The sequence below is a fragment of the Dendrobates tinctorius genome, unplaced genomic scaffold (genome assembly GCF_039654945.1).
Source record: "Dendrobates tinctorius isolate UK_male_01 unplaced genomic scaffold, ASM3965494v1 ptg000028l, whole genome shotgun sequence".
Lineage (NCBI taxonomy): Eukaryota > Metazoa > Chordata > Amphibia > Anura > Dendrobatidae > Dendrobates > Dendrobates tinctorius.
Genome location: NW_027361696.1, coordinates 41,287,884 through 41,314,753, shown reverse-complemented (window position 1 = coordinate 41,314,753; position 26,870 = coordinate 41,287,884). Strand labels below are relative to the sequence as shown.

The 26,870-nt window shown below is 41.5% G+C and overlaps 1 protein-coding gene across 3 annotated transcripts; it reads left to right on the top strand.

The window, feature by feature from the left end:
* The first annotated feature begins 53 nt into the window (after nucleotides 1-53).
* LOC141085323 (sialic acid-binding Ig-like lectin 9) lies at nucleotides 54-26,870 on the top strand. Of its 3 annotated transcripts, none has more exons than XM_073570606.1 (9): nucleotides 54-180; nucleotides 5,326-5,503; nucleotides 10,864-10,954; nucleotides 13,421-13,555; nucleotides 15,666-15,965; nucleotides 17,150-17,179; nucleotides 22,803-22,925; nucleotides 23,173-23,219; nucleotides 25,570-26,870. In XM_073570606.1, exons 3-9 carry the CDS (start codon nucleotides 10,894-10,896, stop codon nucleotides 25,618-25,620), a joined length of 747 nt encoding a protein of 248 aa, XP_073426707.1. In that variant the 5' UTR covers nucleotides 54-180; nucleotides 5,326-5,503; nucleotides 10,864-10,893; the 3' UTR covers nucleotides 25,621-26,870. The 3 variants fall into 3 exon arrangements, with proteins under 3 accessions (XP_073426707.1, XP_073426705.1, XP_073426706.1); XM_073570604.1 differs by having other exon boundaries at nucleotides 13,421-13,789; XM_073570605.1 differs by lacking the exon at nucleotides 54-180 and having other exon boundaries at nucleotides 3,419-5,503; nucleotides 13,421-13,789.

Genomic DNA, 26,870 nt, shown 5'->3' with positions numbered 1-26,870 from the left:
AATTTATTACATTTATTGTATTAATCATATTTCATCTGTTTTCTCCTTTTGGATGATTGCTACTATTTATAGAATTTAAATCTGGAGTGGTGTCAGCCATGTTTATTTCCTTGTCTCTACAAGCACCACTACCAAAGACATCATGTTCTACATTGCACAGCACAAAAGCAGAGGTGCCAGGTAAGTATTTACTCCTAAGGAAGCTACATTATCAAAAGTACCCAGGTCTCTTACAATGTTCACAACATATGGCGTCTTCTATAATGACCACTACAAATATGACTAGAGATGAGCTGACCTACTGAAGTTTGGATTTTGGTACTCAACTCCAACTGTAAGTTTGGTTCAAGTTTCAGAACTGTGCCCGAACTTGAACCAGAACTCGAATGTCATTGAAAACATCAAGGACCCGGACTTTTGAGCCAGAAAACTCTTTCTCTTGGAAAAATTCCATTTTCAGCATTTAGCACCGGACGCTAAATGTCAAGTATGAACGCCGAACGTTTAAGCTCGGGTTCCCTCAGCTCTATATATGACATCTCTATATATAAAACTGAATGTATGTGTGTGTATCATATCACAAGATATGGCCTTCCCAAAACCCTGTCTGATGACAAATGCACATATAGCAGGATGCAGCAGGCCTCCATTAATAAAGGCAAGGGGCAGCTCAGGTGCAAACTACTGATAAAAACAACCACCCCACACCTACCAAACCATGGAGGGGTTGGCCGCCTAGTAGAAAAAATGCACATAGATAAGGCTTGCCAAGGATGTCAGCCACACATGTATGTGTGATGCAAAGTGTCTGGCTTGCAACCTATTAGTGATGCCCATAGTATTATCAGGCGGGCTGCTCCAGCACTATAATATGCAACACACAGTGACAGACGCCCAATAGACCAAGCCAACAAAAAGAGGCTCGGCCACATCCTGCAAAAAATGATATGATATGTGCAAAAAATTAATGCATACAATGAGTACATTAAATGAGGTATTGATTAATATTAACACTTATCATATTTTTTGCAGGATGCGTCCGGGCCTCTCGGTCTATTGGGGTCTGTCACTGGGTGTTGCATATTACAGTGCTGGAGCAGCCCGCCTGAGAATACTATGGGCGTCACTAATAGGTTACAAGCCAGACACTTTGCATCACACTTACATGTGTGACTGATGTCCTATGCAAGCCTTATCTATGTGCATTTTTTCTACTAGGCAGCCAACCTCTCCATGGTTTGGTAGGTGTGGGGTGGTTGTTTTTATCAGTAGTTTGCACCTGAGCTGCCCCTTGCCTTTATTAGTGCAGGCCTGCTGCATCCTGCTATATGTGCATTTGTCATCAGACAGGGTTTTGGGAAGGCCATATCTTGTGGTATGAGTTTTTTTGAATTTTTTCCATGTTAGCTGTTTTGATACTAGTGTTAGGGACCTGCAACTTATGAGGAGCCTTGACATGGCTTGCAGGCTTTATCTATTTTGGCCAAAATATTAACCGATACCTCATTTAATGTACTCATTGTATGCATTAATTTTTTGCACTTATCATATCATTTTTTGCAGGATGCAGCCGGGCCTCTTTTTGTTGGCTTCGTCTATTGGGGCATCTGTCACTGGGTGTTGCATATTATAGTGCTGGAGCGGCCCGCCTGAGAATACTATGGGCGTCACTAATAGGTTGCAAGCCAGACACTTTGCATCACACATACATGTGTGGCTGACATCCTTGGCAAGCCTTATCTATGTGCATTTTTTCTACTAGGCAGCCAACCCCTCCATGGTTTGGTAGGTGTGGGGTGGTTGTTTTTATCAGTAGTTTGCACCTGAGCTGCCCCTTGCCTTTATTAATGGAGGCCTGCTGCATCCTGCTATATGTGCATTTGTCATCAGACAGGGTTTTGGGAAGGCTATATCTTGTGGTATGAGTTTTTTTTAATTTTTTTCTATGTTAGCTGTGTGTGTGTATCACCAACCAATCAAGAAGCATCTTTCATTTCACCAGAGCTGTTCAAAAGAAGCTGAGCTGTGATTGGTTGCTATGAGCAACAGTTTTCCTTGCAACCGATCATTAAGCATCTCTCATTTCCCCAGAGCTGGTTAAAAAAAGCTGAGCTGTGATTGGTTGCTATGAGCAAGTTTTCCCACTTGACAACACCTCAGCAGACACTGACATGGTGGGAAAAATCTAGCTTCCCCGGGAACATAAGCTCCCAGCCATTGTCTGCCCCCTTGAAAGTAGCAGAGAGCACATGACAGAAATGAATCCCCCCACCTCCCATGCCTATATACCCATCACACATCCTCCATCCATAGGCACATCTTCACTCTTAAAGGGATCATTGGTATGGAAGTCAGGGCAAATCCATCTAGTGCTTTAGTTTTGACCCCAGGCTTCTCTTAAAGGGATCCCCGGTATGGAAGTTAGGACTGTTCCACAGCTCTGCGGTTCTGACTCCAGGGTATCTTAAAGGGATCATTGGTATGGAAGTTAGGGCAAGCCCATCCAGCACTTTGGTTCTGACCCCAGGCCTCTCTTAAAGGGATCCCTGGTATGGAAGTCAGGGCAATTGCCTTCAAATGCTCTGGTACTGACCCCAGGCTCTCTTAAAGGGATCTCCTGTTCAGAAGTTAGGGCAAATCCCTCAGCGCTCTGATTCTGACCCCAGGGTTCTATTAAAGGGATCATTGGTATGCAAGTCAGGGTAAATCCACTCAGTGCTCTGGTTCTGATCCCAGGCTCTCTTAAAGGGATCCCTGGTATGGAAGTAAGGGCAAATCCACTCAGTGCTCTGGTTCTGACCCAAGGCCCCTCTTAAAGGGATCCCCAGTATTGAAGTGAGGGCAAATCCTCTCTGCACTTTGGTACTGACCCCAGGCCTCTCATAAAGGGATCTCCGGTATGGAAGTTAGGGTAAATCCTTCAGCACTCTGATTCTCACCCCAGGCTTCTATTAAAGGGATCCTCAGAATGGAAGTTAGGACCATTCCACTTAGCGCTCTGGTTCTGACCCCAGGCTGACGGGATGATGTGGGATATTAGGGGTAGTAGTCCGGTGGCTCTAGCTGACGGGATGATGTGAGATATAAGGGGGAGTAGTCTGGTGGCTCTGTATGATGGGATGATGTGGGATATTAGGGGTAGTAGTCCGGTGGCTCTGGCTGATGGGATGTTGTGGGATATTAGGGGTAGGAGTCCGTTGACTCTGGCTGACGGGATGATGTGGGATATTAGAGGTAGTAGTCCTGAGGCTCTGGCTGATGGGACGATGTGGGATATTAGGGGTAGTAGATCGGTAGCTCTGTCTGACGGGATGATGTGAGATATTTGGGGTAGTAGTCCAGTGGCTCTGGCTGACGGGAAGATGACCCATATATTATAGTGAATGTGGCTATGCGGAGTGGGCAGAGCTCTACACTCAGCTTTATATATATAGATATAATCATTTTAATTTGTTATAACTAACCGTAGTTAGTTACTATGCCCAGGCAGCGCCGGGCTCTTCAGCTAGTCTCTTTCAGTAACCAGTACAGATGATGTCTCCTATAACGGCCACTACAGGTGATATGATATCCTTTAATTTCCACTATCCATGTTATGCATAACTACATATCCTACATAACTACACAATGACCACTGCAGATGACATTTCCTATGTCATCCCCTATATATCATGTCTCCTGTAGAGGTAAGATAAAAAAAATGAGTAGAATTGAATTCTACTCAAACTTAGGAAAATTCCGTCTTCATTAAAATGTGGATTTTTTGTCATTCGATTCTGCGCAGATTCGGCAAAATGTTGGCTGCTACTGCCTTTTTTCTAAACCGTAAAAGATCATCTAAATATAAAAAAACAAAAAAACATTATGCTCACATTACCACTCACCTCTCCGATCTCTCCGCTCCTCATCATCACCCTTTCGATCCTCACAGCATCTTCAGATCATTGCAGCTCATCCTGAAATCCCAGGACCTCTCACAAGGAATAAAACTTCTGGCTTTTATAGGTAGGTGTGCCGACTGGGGGGTGGTCCTCTACTTGCCGCAAACAGACTTGAGACGGAGACAGAGTTGTGTCCAACAGGTACTCTTTTATTGGCCGTCCTCACGACGACCGCAGCAACATACAACAGCAGCTTGACACTCTCCGCACACAGGCCCGGGTACCTTCGCTTCCTTCTTACTTCTGTATGACGGTCCTCATGGCTCTTTCACTGCAGCTGCCCTAGGCCTACCACTACAGCGCTTCGCCTGCCTGAGTCTGTCCGACTTGTGGTACCCCCGGGTTCTCTCCGTCTGCAGCTTCTCTTGTAAGTCCACCCCCCTAACTGTCTCAGCTGTCAGTCCCCTCTGTAGCTTCTCCACTGTGCTTCTCCTCCTTGGGTCTTCTCTACTTCTGAGCTCCTCTCCCTGGACTGACAGCTTCTAGAACTCTCTGTCTTCCTTTTACCCCCCTCCTTGGGAAATCCCCCTAGAGTTCTTGTAACCTCGCCCCCATGACTGTGCGATTTCGTAGCCATAAGCTGATGTTAAGTCCTTTTTTTTTCACAGCTCTCTATACTGCTATCTTGTTGTCAAACTTTAGTATTACACCCATCTCCCCTATCTCCAGCTGTCTCCCTTCTTTCAATACAACAGTCCACCTAAAGCACACTATCCATTACCTTCCCACTGCAGGCAGGTCCGTATGTCAGTCCCCTTCCCCTACACTTTGATGAGGTCTTGGGGTATTCTGCACAAAAGGTCACAGAGTCTTGCCTTCTCAGCATGCCTGGTGATTTCAGTGTTCAGAGAGGCAATCTGAAGATGCAGGTAGAACTAAATGGGTGACGGTGAGGAGCGGAGGGGTTGGAAAGGTGATCTGTAAGTATAAGGATTCTTCTTATTTTTTTACATCCTACTATTATTAAGCTCTGGGGTCTGAAGAGACCTCAGAGTATAACAATAGACATTAAATTTGTGGAGAATAATTTAAAATTTCCCAGAAAAAAATTGTATGACCAAGGAAAGTAGGAATCTTGCCTGATTTGCTCATCTCTAGTTTCCTATAATGATGACTATATGTGCCATCTTTTACAATGATCTCTACACATGGTGGCTCCAATAATGACTGATAGGTATGATGTTTTATTATTGATGTCTTATAAGAATACTACACATGGTGACTCCTATAATAATCAATACACATGACATCTACATGGTGTCTCCTATAATAACCACTATTCATGATGTTTTCCATCCTGTTTTACAAAGAAAATCAACATTGTTTCACTTGCCTCATGCATTAATCACTCCTTATGACTAAATCACTCATGCTGCAATCACAGATGGGGCTGAGGACTCGACCACTTCTGCTTTCCACTTAACGCCCAGAGTGTGCAATTATATCAGGAGAAGTCAGGAGAGCGGCAGAGAGAGGGAGAACTGTAAAAGCTTAAAGTGAAGATATCCTTTATCCAAGATTAAAAGCAAGATTTCTAGTTTCATTTTCTGCAAGACATACAGGTAAGAAATCTCCTACAGGACTCAGGAGAGTAAGAAATGGGCTCATTGGGAGGGTAATGCACAGGATCATCGGGATGGTAATAACGGGTTCATTTGGATGGTAAGGCACAGGCTCATTGAGAGGGTAATAACGGGCTCATTGGGAGGGTAAAAATGAGTTTAATGGGAGTGTAAGAAGCGGGCTCATCGAGAGGGTAAGTAATGGGCTCATTGGGAGGGTAATAAAGGGTTCATCGGGAGGGTAAGAACTGGCTTATCGAGAGTATAAGAAATGGGCTCAAGGGTCAAGTAAATTGAATAAAGGAACAAACTAACTCCAAATGTTCATGTCTTGTTTGAACTCATTAGAAAATAATTTTTAAAATATCAATTGATTATTTTATATAAAGGAAAAGTTCTACAAATTTCCATGGACTTTCCGTTGTAAGTCATGGGTCTTCAATATAAAAGTAGTGGACAAATCTTTAATACCTAACTGATATGAAAACATCTGGCTAACATTCTCACACAATAAACTTGAACATAATGTATCCTATTTCCAGCTGAAAAGTGCATACAATGACTTCTTATCTAGCCCATGCTCTGTGTGCTAATAACTTTAGTCTTTAGTAGTTTGCTACAATATATCAATCTGAAGGTCACAGATAATTGTCTAGTCTGGATACAATTATACAGTTGGGAAAAAAAAGTATTTTGTCACCAATTGTGCAAGCTCTTCCACTTTAAAAGATGAGAGAGGCCTTTCATTGACATCATAGGTAGACCACAACTATGAGAGTCAAAATGAGAAAACAAATCCAAAAAATCGCCTGATTTGGCAACATTTATTTAGCAAATTATGGTGGAAAATAAGTATTTTTTCATTAACAAAAGTTCATCTCAATATTTTGTTATATATCCTTTTTTGGCAATGACAGAGGTCAAACGTTTTCTCTAAGTCTTCACAAGGTTGGCACACACTGTTGGAGGTATGTTGGTCCATTCCTCCATGCAGATCTCCTCTAGAGCAGTGATGTTTTGGGCCTGTCGCTGGGCAACACAGACTTTCAAATCCCTCCAAAGGTTTTCTATGGGGTTGAGATCTGGAGACTGGCTAGGCCACTCCTGGACCTTCATATGCTTCTTACAAAGCCTCTCCTTCATTGCCCTGGCAGTGTACTTGGGATCATTATCATGCTGAAAGACCCATCCACATTTTATCTTCAATGCCCTTGCTGATGGAAGGAAGTTTGCACTCAAAATCTCATGATACATGGCCCCATTCATTCTTTCATGTACACGGATCAGTCGTACTGGTCCCTTTGCAAAGAAACAGCCCCAAAGCATGATTTTGCCACCCCATGCTTCACAGTAGGTATGGTTTTCTTTGGATGAAACTCAGCATGCTGTCTCCTCCAAACACGATGTATTTTGTTTCTACCAAACAGTTCTACTTTGGTTTCATGAGACCATATTACATTCTCTGAATACTCTTCTGGATAATCCAAATGCTCTCTAGCAAACTTCATACGGACCTGGACATGTACTGGCTTAAGCAGGCGGACACGTCTGGTACTGCAGGATCTGAGTCCCTGGCGGCATAGTGTGTTACTGTTGGTAGCTTTTGTTACAGTGGTCTCAGCTCTGTGCAGGTCATTCACTAGGTCCCCCCATGTGGTTCTGGGATTTTTGTTCACCGGTCTGGTGATCATTTTGACCCCATGGGGTGAGATTTTGCATGGAGCCCCAGATCGAGGGAGATTATCAGTGGTCTTTTATGTCTTCCATTTTCTTATTATTGCTCCCACAGCTGATTTCATCACACCAAGCTGCTTTCCTATTGCAGATTCAATCTTCCCAACCTGGTGCAGGGCTACAATTTTGTTTCTGGTGTCCTCCGACAGCTCTTTGGTCTTCACCATAGTGGAGTTTGGAGTGTGACTGTTTGAGAATGTGGTCAGGTGTCTTGAATACTGATAACAAGTTCGAACAGGTGCCATTACTACAGGTAATGAATGAAGAACAGAGGAGCCTCTTAAAGAAGTAGTTACAGGTCTGTGAGAGCCAGAAATCTTGCATGTTTTTAGGTGACCAAATACTTATTTTCCACCATAATTTGAAAAATAAAGCTTGCCAAATCAGACAAGGTAATTTTCTGGATTTGTTTTCTCATTTTGACTCTCATAGTTGTGGTCTACCTATGATGTCAATTACAGGCCTCTCTCATCTTTTTAAGTGGGATAACTTGCACAATTGGTGGCCATGTAAAACCACTGCCGCCAGGGGGTAGCTTGTGCGGCCGCTCCAGTGCTCACTGTGCTGGAGGCCGTTTCATCACCTGTATGCTGTTCACTTTGGGGATCCAATTGACTGCAGACAGAGGCTGGAATCAACTTTAACAACTCAGCTTTATTCTCTTCAGGGCACAGCACATTCAATACAGCAACAGGACTCTTTACTTGGTAACAGCAATACATCTTCATCTACAGCAGTATGTCACTTCTTCCTTCACTTCACACATATGCACCACACAGGCAAGCTGACACATCATACGGAGCACGATGAACACGGAACACTTCCCTTCTTTCAGAGCCCGACTTCAGCCCACGAAGGTACCCGACTTTTCCGTTACAGCTCACCCCCTAAAGGCACTGTTGCTCCTGTTCGTATCCTAGTTTCACAGCTCACTAAACTCTCCTCAGTGCTTCTGTACTCCAGCTGCTGCTCCCACAGGGATCCTTCCATGAAACTCCCTGGCTTGCAATTCTCCAGACATGGGCTGTACTCAATTAGACTGGCTTGGGTTGTCACTTCAGCTTTTCCTTGCTAGCTGACTTGACCGACGAGACTCCTTCTTCTGTCTCACTAGCTTTACAGTCCCCAGTCCCTGACTGCAAGGCCTCCAACACCACAACATGCTGGCTACTACTGTAGGCACTTCGCTGTTCTTCACTTCTGTCCTGTGCTGTTTGCTTCTGTCCTGTTTGCTACCCCCAGCTCAACTCACTTTGGAGGGAAAGCTATCTCCTTTCTCCTTGTCTAGCCACTCCTCTAAGTTAACCCTTTTAACGTCTTCTCACTAGTTGAGCTCAGTGCCCCCATCTAGTGGCCCTTTTCTAATATAACACCTAACTCTGACTAAGTATTGTCATGCAGCCACACACACGACATATAAACTCTATACAGACATATAAGGAACCCAGTTAATAAGCAGTAACAATATTTACAGGGCTATGCCCTCACCTCCTTACAGCCAACTAAATACTTTTTTCCCCACTGTATCTACTTCTAAGAATAAAAGCGGACTAGATCAAAGTAGGGATTGGTGGCTCTGAATTAAAACAAGACTGCCCACATTCATTGATGGCAAAAAAAATTTTGAAATAGTAAGGGTGCTTTCACATTGCATTCAGACACCTCTTTCTTGTCCCCATCATGGCTTGCGTAGAACCTCCCGCAAAACAGGATTCGAATGTGTGCATGTGCACTGACTGGGCCATAGACTGTAATGGTGCTTGGAGAGCGAACATGCACTCTGTCATGCATCCTTTTTGGGGAGTCTACGCCTACTGAACGCGGACACTCATATGTAGTAAACTGTAGTAAACTTTAGTTGCTCATACACACTTTTTAATAAGCTTTGGATATCTAGATTTTTTTTCTCAAATTCAATATTTTAATAATATGATAAGATGTCAGTGAGTTTTTGCAACAGTGTAAACCGTGAAATACCGGAATTTATAATGTTACAGTAAAAAAAGGAAGAAAGTGAGGAAGTCATGCAATATTTTTGGAAATTTACGTCTGAATCACTTCCAGATTTTTTTTTAGAGAGACAGTGACATACAAAAAAGACATGACAACCAATATAAACATTGTTTCTGTCCAGCTAAAATATTTTAGTTGTTTTTTACTTTTTTTCAATACTCTGTCAGGAGTTGTTTATTCTGTAAGTGTCCATCTCCATATGTACGAACCTTTTTTTTTAACAGTGCATTGGTTTCTATTTTAATCCATTTTTGGTTGACTTGACTAATAAATTTTTATCAGCACATCTTAAGAAATGGACATAACTGATGAGCAAAAGCACTCGAATAAGGTGTTATCCAAGCACGCTCGCGAGCCAACCTTTTGTCATCGGCGTGCTCGAAAAATATGTTCGAGTCCCCGCAGCTGCATGTCTTGCGGCTGTTTGACAGCTGTAACACAGCCAGTGATTGCATAACAAACAGTTAATCCTTGCATGTGTTGCGGCTGCCTAACACCAGTGGAGACTTGAACAAATTTTTTGAGCATGCCAAAAAGACACTCTGTTAGAACATGAGCATGGATAACACGTTATCCGAGCATGTTCTCTCATTATTGGGCATGTTTCTATTTGTCTGCACCCCCATAAAACATGCCCAAATATAAACTAGGATTATAATCAGTACATATACATGGGGACTATGATGTGTACATGTTCATGAAGACTGCATGTTCCTGGGAACTATAATGGGTACATGTGAAACACATGGATGGATTAAATGTGTGAATAATGGCCTTAAGATGAAAAACATGGAAACCTATCATCTCCATCGACCAGAACCACTACAGCAAAATTGTTGACAAAACTATTCCAAATCTATGTGACAGTTCTTTTACTTGCACGCTAAAAACGGACTAATTTTCATCAGTGTGCCGGATCCGATTTTCATCCATTATTAGTCCATGTGTCCATTTTTGTCATCTTTTCTTTCTCACATGACCAAAAAGCAACTGGTGGAGGCTTCTCAAGCTTTTTCAAGCATTATTCAGTGAAAAACAGACAGCTCACGTATGACATCCATGTTTTTTTAAGAACCTATTCATTGAATTCTGCTACAATGGTCCTCCAATTGGATCAAAATCAGCCATGTGTCCAATGGTCTGCAAACAAAGAGAAAAACAATTTGCATTTGAAAAATCTCAGTCTATGTACAAATGTGACGTTTCCAATTTTGTCATTCTAATTGGAATCTAACGTTAGTGACTGTGTATTGTCAATGCATCTCAAATTCCTTGATAAAGATGGCCTCAGTCATGGGTTTCCCATTTCAAGTTTTACAGTAGCAATCCACTCCGGTAGGCTAAAAATATCAGGAACTCCTTTGGCACTTACATGTCTACCCACTACATTTTTCAATTTGTCCCATTACTTAGAAAATCTGAGGTTTGATATTATTTTGTGTTGACATGGCATTGTCAGTGCATGACTTTAGTAGGTGACTAGTCCAAGTCTTCGGCTTCTTCATCACTGCTTACAAATCTAAAGGAAAACCGTAAAGATCTGCTTAATCCATAACCAAGACTGGTGCATAATGTATACAGCCTACACTTACAGTACTGCTCATTATTTTTAGAGAATATTTGATTTGCACAACTTGGGACCAATGACGGACTGGAGTCTACATTTCCATGCAATAATACTGATTAGTCCTCTATTATGGAAAGGTGAGTACGAAGGTTCTCCTATTTGTTGCACATGGTCCATTCTGTAATGTTGTGATGCATGTAGTCAATGAATTATTTCTGGAGCTACTTTTATCGTCCGTTTAGACTACTGTAACTGACCGAGGGCATGATACAACCACTGAATGGTAAATGCTTTTTTATACAGGCAGAAAATAATTCCCACTGAGCATTTCTATACCAGGTTGCTCAGTGTACATACGCTGCCATTGTCAGCCAAGAATAATGACTTTTTCATGCTGCCTAAAAGATCAACGGGTGATCCACAGTCCATTTCATTTACATGGCAAAATAATTGTTTGCTCACGAATATTGTGCAGTTTAAATGCCCCTTTAGTCATGCTCATGGTACTGTACAGTGAAATGATGAGTAATATAGTAAAGGAAGTCTAGAAACACTTTCTTAGTCAAGTTCTTAGTACTGAGGCTTACCTTACAATACAAGGAAGAGAATTTTACAAAATAAGATCTAAAGATACCATCCTAGTAACTTTCATAGTAATGACTGAAACCTTACATTAGGAAGGTGAGTAGTTTATTAAATACCTGATACTCCGAATTTTCCTTTTAAAAAAGTTTGAACATTACAAAATAGAGTTGACCCTGGTTCAGCGGCCACGTCAGTAGACCTTTGTCACCGGACCTGAGCCTTGAGAACCGCCTCATAAAATGCAAACGTCCTCTTATGAAGGCTTCATTTCTGCTTAGTATCCCCAGTGCATCCTCAAGCATGCATTACGCAACAACAATGACTTACTAATCAAAACAGGGGCCAAGCAGGTAGGAGCCGATGAAGTTTGCAGAGCTCTGGTTTCTGAATTTTTTTTTTGCTCAACTATAAAAATAGTAACTATAATAGTTATTATCAGGGGGGCAGTATCTAATTTTGATAAGCAAAAAAATTGGAAAGTTGCTTTTTTAACAAGCCCTTTCCAACTATACCTTTGAAGACCCTGTAAAGTTAAGCAGTGAGTCGGTTACAAAGTAGGGCCTAGAGACACTCTCTGAAGTCTTCCCAAAAGTATAGAAAATTGAATAAAATATAAAGTTTACTCTAAAAAAAAATCTGTTTGAACTTAGTTATGTTTGTGTGGCACCCCAGAGTCCGGTTGCCACTGTGACAGTGCCTCCCTCTGGGGGGGTGATGTCATGCCTGGGGGCAGGGGGGGATCTCCATGTCAGGTAACACAGAGTACATGACAATTCCTGCTGCAGGCCAGAAAGGGGAGCATCCTTGTAAATTGTGGCCAGCAGGTGGGGTTAGTGAGTCAGTAAGAAGACAGCTGAGGGAGTAAACAAGAGAGTTGTCATGGAAATGGGAGCAGTTGGAGCTCATGACAAGACAGTTAGAGACAGTGGGAGTTGGTCTGTGGAGAGGGAAGGGACAGGAGCAGAGACGAGGGCTCTGGGGAACTAAAATTGCGGATAGTTGACCCCAGAGCGAAGCGCTGATTAAAGGGACACCAGAGTCTTTGGCTGGGCAGGAGCTGTACACCTTGACAGCTGAATCTGGAGTGCAGGGGACTGCAAGTTCCTTGGCCACACTGAACACCTGAAGGCAAGGCAGCAGACTAAGAGCCCGGGGCTGACAGTGAAAAGGACAGTGCCCTTGATATAGGCTCACGCTGTCTGCCATACAAGTTAGCAATCATCACGCAGGAGATGGCCGCAGATTAGCTACAAGCAGCAGGGACCCAAAAACAGAGCGCAGAAGGATGGTCCCCAACCCCACCTGGCAGGGTGGATCCCCTGAATGCCTCCAGGTAAGCCAGACTCAATCCATCATCTGTAATTGGTATCCAAGATTGCAACTACTTTCAAGTAAGAGGTAAAGAAAACTGCACCTCTCTGTGTCCTTCACTTATTCGCTGCACCCCAGCGTTCACCACCATCTGAACAATCAAATATATTTGCCCTGGGGTCCCGCTTTACCCATGGGGAGCTGAACCATCTTTGCTGTGTCACCATCAGCACCAGTGGACCAAAGCTGCAGCGTCGGCTGCCCATTGCCGAACACCACGGGTGGCGTCATGATTAAACACCACATAACTTTCCTCTATTTTTAGTTACTGAACGCCCAGGGCCACGGACCGGGTGACTGCCACCGTGACATCCCCTTTAAAGAACCTGACCGGCCCAGTACCGAGTAACCTAAGGCTCTGTGGGGCGCTCCATTTGCTGTAAAGATACCTATGACCACAGTGTAATCAATGGGGGAAATTAACATTTGCAGAGTTGGCACGCAAAGGAGTGTTTAGGAAATTCAAAATATTTTGTCTAGAACTTTTATTTTTAGGGAAGCCACTATATGATACATTTTTGTCTATTGACTTTAAAAAAAATCAGCATAAAATCTCTTGGTCATCTTTATGGCTGAAAAAGTGAAAATGTTGGGCATTTTATGGGTCACCTCTTGAAATTTTTGTCTATGTTCTTATCTTGCTTCAGATATAGGATCACAGTATTTTTCAGGATTTGGCATAACGGCTCCAAGAAACGTCGTTGTCCAGACAGGACTCTGTGTGCATATTCCATGCTCGTTTAAATTGCCATCAATCAGCACCATCTCCAGGCACGTTCGAGGTATATGGTTCAGAGGAAATTTCTTGTCCTCCCAAACTGTGGCTGGTAAAAGTAGTTTTGAACTTCCGAATAAAAGAGACAGGTTCTTTCTTACCGGGGATCTCTTGAGAGGGGATTGTTCTCTGATGATCAACAATGCAAGGGAGCAGGATACTGATTATTACAGTTTTAGAATTGAGGATGGAAGCAGCGTTATTCCTTTCCATGACTTCAGAACCTTACTGAGAGTGATAGGTAAGATTATCCAAATTTTACCATTACTATTGTTCAAAGTTATCTTTTCATAGTTTTCACTAATCAGTACACACAAGCCACTGCTTTTACCGAGGTTACTTATTGTGTCACTTGGTTAGTGCTTGGAAAATGTTAGAACTACCAATAAGATTGGGACCAGGTGTTCAGAGAGGAACCAAACAAGGTGATTGAATGTCAGACAAACTGAGGCTCATGTTCAATCTATGGTGGCAAGAGGGGAAGACATACCATTAGTGCAACCTGTGCAGCTGCACAGGGACCCAGCGAGTAAAGGGGATCACTTATATGGCCAAAGTAGGTTGGGTCGTGCAATGTGATAAGGTATTGGACTTCAAAAGGACTATATTGTTCTTGCACAGGGGCCCTCAACTGTCTGTTTCCAACAGTGGCGAGTAGAGGTGTCAATTAAAGGGCCGTTTACACTGATTTTGTGATGCAGCAGCAATATCGCTAGTGACATGTGATACTCGCCTCCGACTGACTCGCCCGCTGGCTATCGCTCATCGCGCGAGATCAGCCTGGTCCATTTCTCATTGTCGGCTTCCTGCTGGCGCCGATGAGCGAACCATGGACGCAGGCGGAAGACGGTCACCCTCACCGCATCTGAAAGGTAAGAGCGACCGCCGACCGCTGCTGCATCGCTAGTGAGATTGGCCTGTTTGGCAGCTCACTAGCGACCATTTAGCGATGCACCAGCGATCCTGACCGGGTCGTATCGTGGTCGGGATCGCTGGTGCATTGCTAAATGTAAAGGGGCCTTAAGTCTGGACTTCTGATTATCAAACTTTTTCGTATACTTTACGTGTAAAACAAATATTTACTACAACAGAATTCAGGATACTCGACATCTCCTCTATATGTCAAGTAACTCCCATGTGAAGTCTTCTATGATTGGAGTAATTCCCTCTCTTCTAAATTCGACCAAGACTATCAGATTGGTTTGTCTTGATGACCACAAAGTTTATTGCCCTTTATTTTCATAGCCATGTCTAGCCTATATAGCGATATCATTAAATTCAGATTCCAAAACTCAGCATGAAATATATCCAGACACCAGATCTCAAAAAATTTGATTCAGACCCAAGTCTAGACCTCTACATTAATTCATACCCCACAGCTGACATTCTCTATTAATTCAGACCCCATACCAGAACGGTTAATCAAATCCATTGCCAGACATATCCACTCCATAAGTTCAGACCCCAGACCACACCACTCAATCAACTCAATTCCCAGACATAACAACTGAATCAAATCAGACCCAGACCACTCAATCAACTCAGACCCCAAACCAGACCACTTAATAACCTCAGACTCAAGACCAGAACATTCGGTCAACTCAGAATCCAGACCACTTAATCAACTCAGACTCCAGACCACTGATGAACTCAAATCCCTGACCAGACCAGTCAATCAACTCAGACACCAAACTAGACCACTCAATCAACTCAGACCCCAGATCACTCAATCAATTCAAATTCAAGACCACACCCATAAATAAATTCAGACTCAAGATCATATTATTCAATAAACTCAAACTCCAGACCAGACCACTCAATGAACTCAGACACCAGACTACACCCAAAACTAAATTCAGACCCCAGACCACTCAATCAACTCAGATCTCAGACCAGACTCATAAATAAATTCAGACCCTATCTCAGGCCACTCGATGATATTAGATGACAGACCAGTCTCTTCAATTAATTAGAGACTTTAGAAAATACTGCTCAATTATTTTAGACAGCAGACCAGACCCTTCAATTAACTCTGACACCCAGACCAGACCCCTATTTAAATTCAGATCCTAGTACAGACCACTAACTTCATGTAAAATCTTTCTCTTGTTTGGTAGAATTATCAGATAAACCAGAGATATCTCCGGCAGGAAGGATTATTGTTGGCCAGGAGATAACCCTGAGTTGTACAAGTCCTGGAATATGTTCTGGATTACCTCCGTCCTTCACATGGGAAGGAAAAGTTGAAATGAAGTCAGAGAAAATCTATGTAATAAATAATGAAGATGGCACCACAATACATCGTTCTAATATTACCTTTGTTCCGTCGGCTGAAGACAATCAACTTTCCCTCACCTGTAAAGTCACCTTCGAAAGTAATGTTACCACAAGTAGTACCATCTCTCTGAATGTAGAAGGTGAGTTTTCCTGGAGAAGAAGGGGGCTTATTTGAAATACAGCATTTCCTTCTGAAACTAGGCGGTATATACATAATCTCATTTACGAAAACATTGGTGTACACAGGATCTGTGTACAGAAAATGGTGGGAGATTAATTGTCAAGATTGCCTCTAAAGTAGTGTTTTTTATTGGCAGACATATTAGTGTAAGAGCAGTATAGTGAAGAATGATAGTTTTCTGTTTTATGGAGGAGAATAAAGCAGGAAACTTTCCCCAAAAAAAGCTTGACCTGTAAGAACCCCTCTGTAAAGAGCTACATTCCAATGCTTGTCTCTAGCTTGGATGATTTCTTTCATTTTTTGTTGCTTTTTTAATTGGAAATTGACTTACAGTGACATTACCTTTAGGTGGCACTTGAGTGATGTCTTCTTCTGTAAGGAGACTCAGTACTTGCTGAGACTTACAATAATAAAAGAAGTAGCTGTAAAACTAAATTGCAATAGTTCTAGGTGAGTGAATCGCTTCAAGGTGAATTACATTTGCCTTGAACTTTACCAAAAACGTGGATTCTCCGGGATCTGAATTCATTGTAATATTCCAGATGCTAAAACGTAATGGGCCAGAAAAAGGATGAAAACAGAAAAAAAAATCACCACTCACCTTTCTTGCTGCAGCGGCTGCTTCCAGTCTTCTCTTTATTTTACAGCATGCACCATCCTCTTCCTACATCTGCATTTTGCATGATGGCTTTCAGCTGTTGCCATCTCATTGCATTGTCTAGCTAGCTCCTAGGTGACTTACATCATGACTTGAGTGGCCAGAGACAAAGAACAAAGATGCAGGAAGAGGGTGTCGCATGATGTAAAGAAGCAAAAAAAGCCTGGAGAGCTGCATGGAGGACCGATCCTGCGGTGGCAAGAGAGGTGAGGCAAGGTGAGTATTTTTTTCATGCTAAATAAATCACGCTATGTGGAGAGCATAATAATATCTTGAGAGCATAATAATGCAAATTTAATTCACATCAAATAATTTTGATGCGCTTTGAATTTCCTGGCAAAATGTGAAGAACTGGCAAAATCAATTGTCTGCAGACTCCGTAATCTCTACTTATATTCTAATAGTAGAAATAATGTGTTAATAGTGTAGTCATTGTCGTATCTTAGTTCGATATAGATAACAATTAATGCGTGTTTATTCCACAGGTGATCTTCAGAAGGTTATTCCTATGCCTGGTGAGTTTACAGCTAACAGTTGTTGATGCATTAATGTTATAGTCATAGTGACTAGTAGCAATAATAGAGGAAATAGTAAAATAATAGTACTATATTATTAGCAGTGATAGTCTATAAACAGTAGTAATCCAGCAGTTAAATTAGTAGTCTAGTAGTAATAGTCTAATAAGAATTGTGTCACTACTCACAGACAAGTCGAGAGGTTGGGTAGTCAAGAGGTCTGGGGTAAGATACCAAGTGAGCTCATCATATACAAAGGGGTAAGGCAAAAAGAGTAGTCAGGTCACAATTCAAAAGTCAAGACAAAAAAGAGGTAATAAAAACAGTTAGTTAATAGGCAAATGCAAGGTCCGGCAATAAAAGATCAGAATGTCAGAATTGACAGCACAAGGCACAAAGTACAAGCCACACAGAGCTGAAAGCTATGACTGACAGCTATCTGAAACAGACAGCTTAATTAAGTAATTATTTGGAACAGGGAACACCAGGAGGAAGCACAGAACCTCCCAAGTCAAAGATTGGACCCCTGAGCTGTCACTCAAAATACTGACAGCTCCGCATGCTCTTTCTTTAGATTGGATGACTAAGGCCTCTTTCACACTTCAGTTTTTTGCATCAGTTCAAATCCGCCAAAGGCAGACAAGCGGATCCGTTCTCAACTGATGTGAACGAAAATGAGGACATTTAAAGGAACCACTGGCCGGGAAGGAGAGAGAGAGAGAGAGAGAGAGAGAGAGAGAGAGAGAGAGAGAATTTTTTTTTTTGTCTGGCACCCGGAAAGAATTTCGGGTTAAATGAGTGTCTGGAGGATCCGCCAGAGAAAAAAACGTTGCAAGCTCCGTTTTGAAATCTTTGAGGATGGTGACGGACAGCAACTTTTGGCGGATCCTCAAAAAAAACGGATGCAACGGACAGCAATCCGTTACAATCCGCCATTAATGGAAGTCAATGGGGGAAAAAAACGGATCCTCAAAAGAAAATTGAGGATCCTTTTTTTCAAAACCTGGCGGATTGTGACTGATTGTAAAAAACTGAAGTGTGAAAGAGGCCTAAGGCTACTTTCAGACTTGCATTAGGAGGCACAGTGCAGGGCCGCCGCTAAGCTCTGCCCCCGGCCACACCTCCTCCAGTCAGCTCCTCCTATGTGCGCATGATGCTGCATGCGACCGGCGTACCCTATATTTAGCGTTGGGTACTCTGGCTGTGCGCTGGTATGTTTTTGCCGGCTTTTTGCGCTGCGCAGACGTGCGCCAAACGCACCGTGTTGCATTTTTGTGCGCTCTTTTGTGCACTCTTTTTCACTGCTCCCGTGAGTATTCCTGTTTCATTTTTTTAAAATCCTTTATAAGTAGTGTTGAACATTCCGATACTGCAAATATCGGGTATCGGCCGATATTCGCTGTATCGGAATTCCGATACCGAGTACCGATATTTTTACAATATCGGATACCGGAATCGGAAGTTCCCATAATGCAATGAGCCAGCGTTGTGGCTGTGATTGGCTGCTGAAATGATGTCATCATGATGCGCGGTCTGTGCGCATCATGATGCGCGGTCTGTGCGGGCCTGCCGGGGCTCTGTGCGGGCAGGTCGGGCCTCTATGCGGGCTGCTGGGGCTCTGTGCAGGCCTGCCGAGGCTCTGTGTGGGCTGCCGGGGCTCTGTGCGGGCTCCCGGGGCTCTGTGCGGGCTTGCCGGGGATCTGTGCGGGCTGCCGGGGCTCTGTGCGGGCCTGCCGGGGCTCTGTGCGGGCTGCCGGGGCTCTGTGCGGGGCTGCCGGGGCTCTGTGCGGGCCTGCCGGGGCTCTGTGCGGGCTGCCATTGCTCTGTGCAGGCATCGTCCGATGGGACTACAAGTCCCATCGGGCGATGCCTGCTACAATGACAGTGATTGGCACATCAGCCAATGATGGGACAGTAGTTGTCCCATCATCCGGCTAATGTGTTGAATGTAAAAAAAAAAACACATACATACTACATACATACTGCATTCATACAACATACATACAACATGCTACATACATACAACATACATGCAACATACATACTACATAAATACTACATATATACAACATTCATACAAAATACATACTACATATATACTGCATTCATACAACATACATACAACATGCTACATACATACAACATACATGCAACATACATACTACATACATACTACATATATACAACATTCATACAACATACATACTACATATATACTACATTCATACAACATACATACATACTACATACATACTTCATATATACTACACTCATACTACATATATACTACATTCATACAACATACATACATACATACTACATACATACTACATATATACTACATTCATACAAAGACCTGCAGCATCATCTTGCTGCAGATGTTGTCACTGTGCATCGGTCAACAATACAGCGCATGCATAACGCCTTTTTATATGACCAAACAACTCAATGTTTGTTTCATCAGTCCACAGGACCTTCTTCCAAAATGTAACTGGCTTGTCCAAATGTGCTTTTGCATACCTCAGGCGACTCTGTTTGTGGCGTGCTTGCAGAAACGGCTTCTTTCGCATCACTCTCCGATACAGCTTCTCCTTGTGCAAAGTGCGCTGTATTGTTGACCGATGCACAGTGACACCATCTGCAGCAAGATGATGCTGCAGGTCTTTGGAGGTGGTCTGTGGATTGTCCTTGACTGTTCTCACCATTCTTCTTCTCTGCCTTTCTGATATTTTTCTTGGCCTGCCACTTCTGGGCTTAACAAGAACTGTACCTGTGTTCTTCCATTTCCTTACTATGTTCCTCACAGTGGAAACTGACAGGTTAAATCTCTGAGACAACTTTTTGTATCCTTCCCCTGAAAAGCTATGTTGAATAATCTTTGTTTTCAGATCATTTGAGAGTTGTTTTGAGGAGCCCATGATGCCACTCTTCATAGGAGAATCAAATAGGAGAACTACTTGCAAGTGGCCACTTTAAATACCTTTTCTCATGATTTGATACACCTGGCTATGAAGATCAAAGCTCAATGAGGTTACAAAACCAATTTAGTGCTTCAGGAAGTCAGTAAAAAGTAGTTAGGAGTGTTCAAATCAAGAAAATGATAAGGGTGCCCATACTTTTGCACCTGTGAAATTTTGTTTAAATGCAGATTGCACATTTTCTGTTAGTACAATAAACCTCATTTGAATCCAGAAATATAACGGAGTCCATCAGTTATTAGATATATGAAACTGAAATACCTGTTGCAAAAACCAAAATTGTTATAAAGAAAAAAGGTTAACATTAATAGGGGTGCCCAAACTTTTACATATGACTGTACATACTACATACATGCTACATACATACAACATACATGCAACATACATGCAACATACATGCTACATACATACTACATACATACAACATGCTACATACATACAACATACATACTACATACATACTACATATATACAACATTCATACAACATACATACATACTACATACATACTACATACAATACATTCATACAGTCATACAATACATACATATAGACATACAGTACATATAACATAGAGTACATACTCACCATCACTTGTCACTTTGTTCCCCGAAGCCAGTGTCATCTATGAAAAATATGAAAATAACAAACAAGCAATATACTCCCTGATCCGCAGAAATCCATGAGTGTCCCACGATGATCTCCTGCACTGCAAGGTTACTATAGTTCACTGGTATCACTTTATGGCAAAAGCTGCTTGGGAACTTTCTCACACAGCAATGCCAAAAGTGAGACTAGGGACTATTTTTTTTTACAGTGGCGGAGGAATACTGTGCGGAAGGATATCTTTCTCCCGTCATTGTATTCCTGGAGCCCCCTGGAGAGCGATCGCATCAGCTGATGCTGCTGTTCTCCACGGGAGATCGTCGTGGGACACTCGTGGATTTTGGCAGATCAGGGAGTATATTGGTTGTTTGTTATTTTAATATTTTTTATAGATGACACTGGCTTCGGGGAACAAAGTGACAAGTGATGGTGAGTATGTACTCTATGTTACATGTACTGTATGTCTATATGTATGTATTGTATGAATGTATGAATGTATTGTATGTAGCATGTATGTAGTATGTATGTAGTATGTATGTAGTATGTATGTAGCATGTTGTATGTATGTTGTATGAATGTAGTATGTATGTAGTATGTATGTATGTTGTATGAATGTAGTATGTATGTAGTATGTACGTTATGTATGTTGTATGAATGTAGTATGTATGTATGTTGTATGAATGTAGTATATATGTAGTATGTATGTAGTATGTAGTATGTATGTATGTTGTATTAATGTAGTATATATGAAGTATGCATGTAGTATGTATGTATGTTGTATGAATGTAGTATACTGTATATGTAGTATGTATGTAGTATGTATGTATGTTGTATGAAAGTAGTATATACGAAGTATGTATGTAGTATGTATGTTGTATGAATGTTGTATATATGTAGTATGTATGTATGTTGTATGAATGTAGTATATATGAAGTATGTATGTAGTATGTAGCATGTATGTATGTTGTATGAATGTTGTATATATGTAGTATGTATGTAGTACATATATACACAGTGCCCCAGAGCCCCGGCAGCCCGCAGAGAGCCCCAGCAGGCCCGCACAGAGCCCCGGCAGTCCGCACAGAGCCCCGGCAGGCCAGCACAGAGCCCCGGCAGGCCCGCACAGAGCCCCGGCAGGCCCGCACAGACCCCCGAGAGGCCCGTACAGACCCCGCACGCACACACAGACATGCACAGTGTCCGCCCACGCACCACCCACACTCTTCCCCCATCCCGAACTGGATGTACAAGGAAAGAAAGGTTTTTTTTTTACTTCCGATATTTCTGTCCCGGTATCGGAATCGGCAATACCCGATACTTTTTGGGTATCGGTCTGATCCAATCCGATCCGATATTTCTCAATATCGGATGGTATTGCTCAACACTATTCATAAGGTTCCAGAGATATGGCCCTTTTACGTTAGTGCTAATTTTTCAAGTCTTTACAAGGGGGCATGTCTCAAAGTATCCTCTGGGGCATGTCTTTAGGCTGCATGTTTACCCTGTGATCACTGCCCATTGATAAAGAACATAAAAATTAGTACTAAATAAAAAGGTCCATATCTCTGGAACTGTATGGGAGATTTTAAAACAAAGAAAAAAAATAAGGGGAACAGAAATTAAAATAACAGCAAAAACTTGATACTTTTTCACCTGGGGGCAGGCTCATATAAGGTATCACTGTTCAAGCAGCTCAGGATATTGTATCAAATTAACTGTGAAATTATTACTTGTAGGCTGAAGTCACACTGCCGAATTTCTCATGCGATAATTGCAAGCACCTCTCCTGACCTGAGCATGACAGCGTGATGGATTGCTATGCAGCTGTCAAGCTCAGGTCAGGAGAGCAGACAGCTAGTGCGAGTTTTACAATGCGATTCTCAGACGAAAAATACGCCAGTGTGACTCTGTCCGTACCATAATTGTCAAGGTTTTACTTCCTTTTGTATAAAACTATAATAAGTTGTTCAAGATAAGTAGTAATATTTTTTTGTAACCTATAGATCTACTGCTGCTGTAACTCAAAAGTTTCTCTAAAGTTTGCAGGTCTATAGATTCTGGCATAATTGCTGCAATTGCCGTTGGTAACGTTGTGATCCTGATTTTGATTTTTGTGGGAACCTACTACTTTTTGAAGAGAAACATGGAGAAACAATCAATAGGTAATTACACATTCTCCAGCCATCTGGAAAACACCATAACTGATGGTAAAGGGTCAACTGGCCAACATTGCTTGGGAGACTAGACCACTCTTTTTAATGTCATTACGTGGCATCAATGGTGCTGTCACTTTAAGTATCTGCCACAGCACTAGCCATAATTTCCCCAAAAAAGTACTAGCCACAATGGCCCCAGAGTTTTTTTTTGTTAGAGTGTACAACTAAGTTGATATTTTATTATGTTCTCTAGGAAAGGAGTCTCAAAGTCAATCACAAGGAAGAGAAAGCAATTACCAGGTATTTTTATGGTAATAGTAGTAGAAGACATTACATACAATGTGGTTTTGCTCCACTTCCTATTCTCACACTTCCACTTTTTATGTGACCTTGGAAACTAAATGTTAAAGAAATTGAATCAGCCATCAAGTTCCTTTAACAGCTGCAGGATAAACCCGCAACTTATAACAAGTTAAATGCCACTGTCAATCACTGACATCAGCATTGAACAACGCCGCCAGCGGAAGCACATCAGAAATACGGCCCATCGGCGACCCTGTCAAGTAATAGCGGGGTGCTTATAGGTTGTCATGACAGTCTGAGGTCTGCAGAACAACCTTATGCCTTTCATTCCGATAATTCTGTGAAGGCCGGCTTGTGGCTGATGTTCATAGGAGATTGTGATTTTTGCTGTACATAGCAGAACTGAAGCTCTACTATATATAGAAAAAAAATCAGATGATTGCTTCTTTAAGTCTACAAAGGGGACTATTAAATAAAGCAAAAAGTGAAAAACATGTTTTTAAAAATATTTAAAAAATACATAAGTTCAAATTACCCTACTTTTGCCCCATTAAAAATAAACCCGTGAAAAAAAGTCTTTAAAAAATCCACAAATTTGGTATTGCTGCATTCAGAAATGCCCAATCTATCAAAATATAAAGTAAATTAATCCAATAGATAAACGGTGTAACAAGAAAAAAAATGACAAAGCCAGAATTACGTTTTTTTTGTTGCTTCAACATTGTAATAAAATGCAAGAAGAGGCAATCTAAAAATTGTATCTACCACAAAATTGTATCAGTCCCAGATCATGAAAAATAAGAATGCTATGGGTCTCAGAAAATGGCGACAAACACAAAAACTTTTTTTCATATAAATTTTGGATTTCTTTCCCCCACTTAAGTGAAAAATAAACTATATGTGTTTGGTATCTGCATACTTGTACTGACCTGTGGATTTGGGGTAACAAGTCAGATTTACCATATAATTAACATGGAAAATAACCCTCCCCCCAAAAAAAAAATTGGAATTGCACTATTTTTTTGCTATTTCACCGCATTTGGATTTCTTTTTTCATTTTCCAGTATACTATATAGTAAAATCAATGGTGTCATTCAAAAGTACAACTCGTCTAGAAAAAAACAAACCCTCTCATGACCATATTGATGAAAAAATAAAAAAAACCCTATGGCTCTTAGAAGAAGGGAAAGAAAAAACAAAAATGAGCAACAGAAAATTGCTCGGGGGCAGAGGGGTTAATATTATGTCTATTCTTGCTCCAAGTCCCCTGTATAATTAAACAATAAAATTTTGTCTACCTTTAGCCACTTTTATAGGCACCTACAGAGCTTGCTGCATACTGCTTATACATTGATCTTAGGACTGACACTGTATGCAGTGAGCTCCTGATCTCCCCCTGGAGGTGGCTGAAAGTAATAAAATTTGTAATCTACAAATTAACTGCACCAGTTCGTCAACAATGGCATTTTGCCTGCCATTCTTGGTGAAGGTTCCATTAAAATAAGATGCATTAAATTATTCAGTGAGGTATGCCCTTTTTAATGAATTCAGGGCATCTGTCAGCTTCTGTGCACCTCTGCAGGAGATATACATTAATCATTAACTGCAGAATATTTATGTCTCAATTTGCACCAGTTTTTTGGTGTAAAATTTGTTGGCCAAGCTCAGCCATGATCCTCCAACCAAGACTTAAAATTTTTTTTTCAGATGTTGGGCAAAATTGGTGTAAAAATATGATAAGTCGCAAGAATTCAAGCAGTTATAAGAAAGAAAGCCAATGGTCTTATGTTTGTACGAGAGATTTAGAATAGAAAACCATTATGGGTACAATTCAGTTAGTTAATGTGCATGTTCACTACTTTGATAATGCTTTCCTATCTTCAGAAAGGGTCATTAATATCAGATTGGGGTAAATAGGCTCCAGACACTCCCACCGATCAGCTGTTTCGAGTGCCAATATAAACAGTATACGGATCTGTCCCAGAACTGATTTATAGACTGCTTAGTGGTCATTTTTGAGTCCTACAACCTAGCTTCTAGTGAAGTGGATGTGATCTGAGCTGCAGTTCCTCAGGTTGTCCACTATTGTTTACATCCAGCCATTACTGGTGTGAAAAACACTCCATCGATGGTGGTTCCGGTTGTCTGTCTTTCACCAATAGGATTTCAATGTCAAAGCATTTGAAGACCACTTTATTTTGGATATTATTCAGCAGAGAATTTCAGGCCTAACATTTGCTGTAAGCATCATTGGAGGTTTACGATTGAGCATCTCCCATACTTCAAGGAGAGCTATGGAGTTTCACCAGTCTAATAATGACTATTTTTCTTATCTTTTTTTCTGAAGAATTTAAATGGTCAGGAGAGTGATGTTTACTACAGCTTAAGGATGCACTAAAGACATTCGAAGGGCCTCATGTTATACAAGAGAGACCGCCCTAAAGACATTCGAAGAGCCTCATGTTGTAGAAGAGAGACCAATGATTGGAAATGGCAGTTATTTCAGAATCAACTATTTTGTTAACATCAACTTCATTATTTGTCCAATAAACTATGTGTATTTTTATATGTTACCTACATGGTCCTATATATGTACCAGTCCCAGGTAATAATCAATTTCAATATGTAAGATTTGGGATCCAATTCTCAAATGCAGTTACCACCATTGCTTTCTTTAGCTTCATGATTCTTTTGCTACTGCAAGGTTTTCTCCTATAGTATTCCCATGCTTGACAGAAAGCTTCCAATGTCTTTCACAGCCACTATACAATGTGTGAAGCTCTGGAACTTTTAGTCTTCTGGGATGCTGAGGGTGTCTGCAGTTGGACCCACACGAATGCCATTAAAATATATTGAGGATAGGTTAAGGTAGAGAAAAGGGTGGAGGTTGGTGCTTACCATGTTTATAAGATTAGAGTTCATGGGAGGCAAAACCGGTGGGTGCCATGTCTCCAGCTTGTGTAGCACAGCAACAATAGAGGGAAGTAAGAGAGAGAGTGGCACTTCCAGCTCCTCAATAAGACAAGGATTTTATTTAGCAAGCCATAAAAAAGACAAACAGGGTTAAAAAATTAATGTGCTTTTGGCAACCATGACACCCTTAATCATAGTGTGATATTATGACTAAAATACTTGTTTTATTGAGCCACTGGAAGTGTCGTTCTCCCTTTTTTCTTCTAACGATAGGTAATCAATATTGAAGTACTAGAAAACCACTTCAACGTCCTCCATTCACTTGCAGTACTGCTTATGGCCACTGTACGATGTGCATAGCTGTGTCACTTCTAGGGTGCTGTGGGACATTTAATCAGCTGATTTTTGGGGGTGACTGGTGTTGGATCCAGAACATTGGATGAAGGATAGCTAATTGATTTATAAGTACTGGAAAACCTCTTTATCTTCCCTCTTCCCTCACTCCCTCAAGATGGCTGGACCATCATTGTAAATACACCACTGTAAATACACACCTGTACTTTGCATCTCCCCCAACTCATGTAGATTGTAAGCTCTCACGAGTAGGGTTGTCTTATTTTGCTTTAATTATTGTATTGTCAACGTTGTTACCTATGACTTGTTTTGAAACTGTTAAACTGTAAAGCACTGCAGAATATGTTGGCGCTATATAAATAAAGATTATTATTATTATTA

Bases quoted from the DNA above. Each gene is read 5' to 3' on its own strand.
- LOC141085323 (XM_073570604.1), top strand. From the start codon at position 10,894: ATGACGGACTGGAGTCTACATTTCCATGCAATAATACTGATTAGTCCT. The intron at 17,180-22,802 runs GTGAGTTTACAG...GTTTCTCTAAAG, and splicing joins GAAGGTTATTCCTATGCCTG to TTTGCAGGTCTATAGATTCT. The intron at 22,926-23,172 runs GTAATTACACAT...TATGTTCTCTAG, and splicing joins CATGGAGAAACAATCAATAG to GAAAGGAGTCTCAAAGTCAA.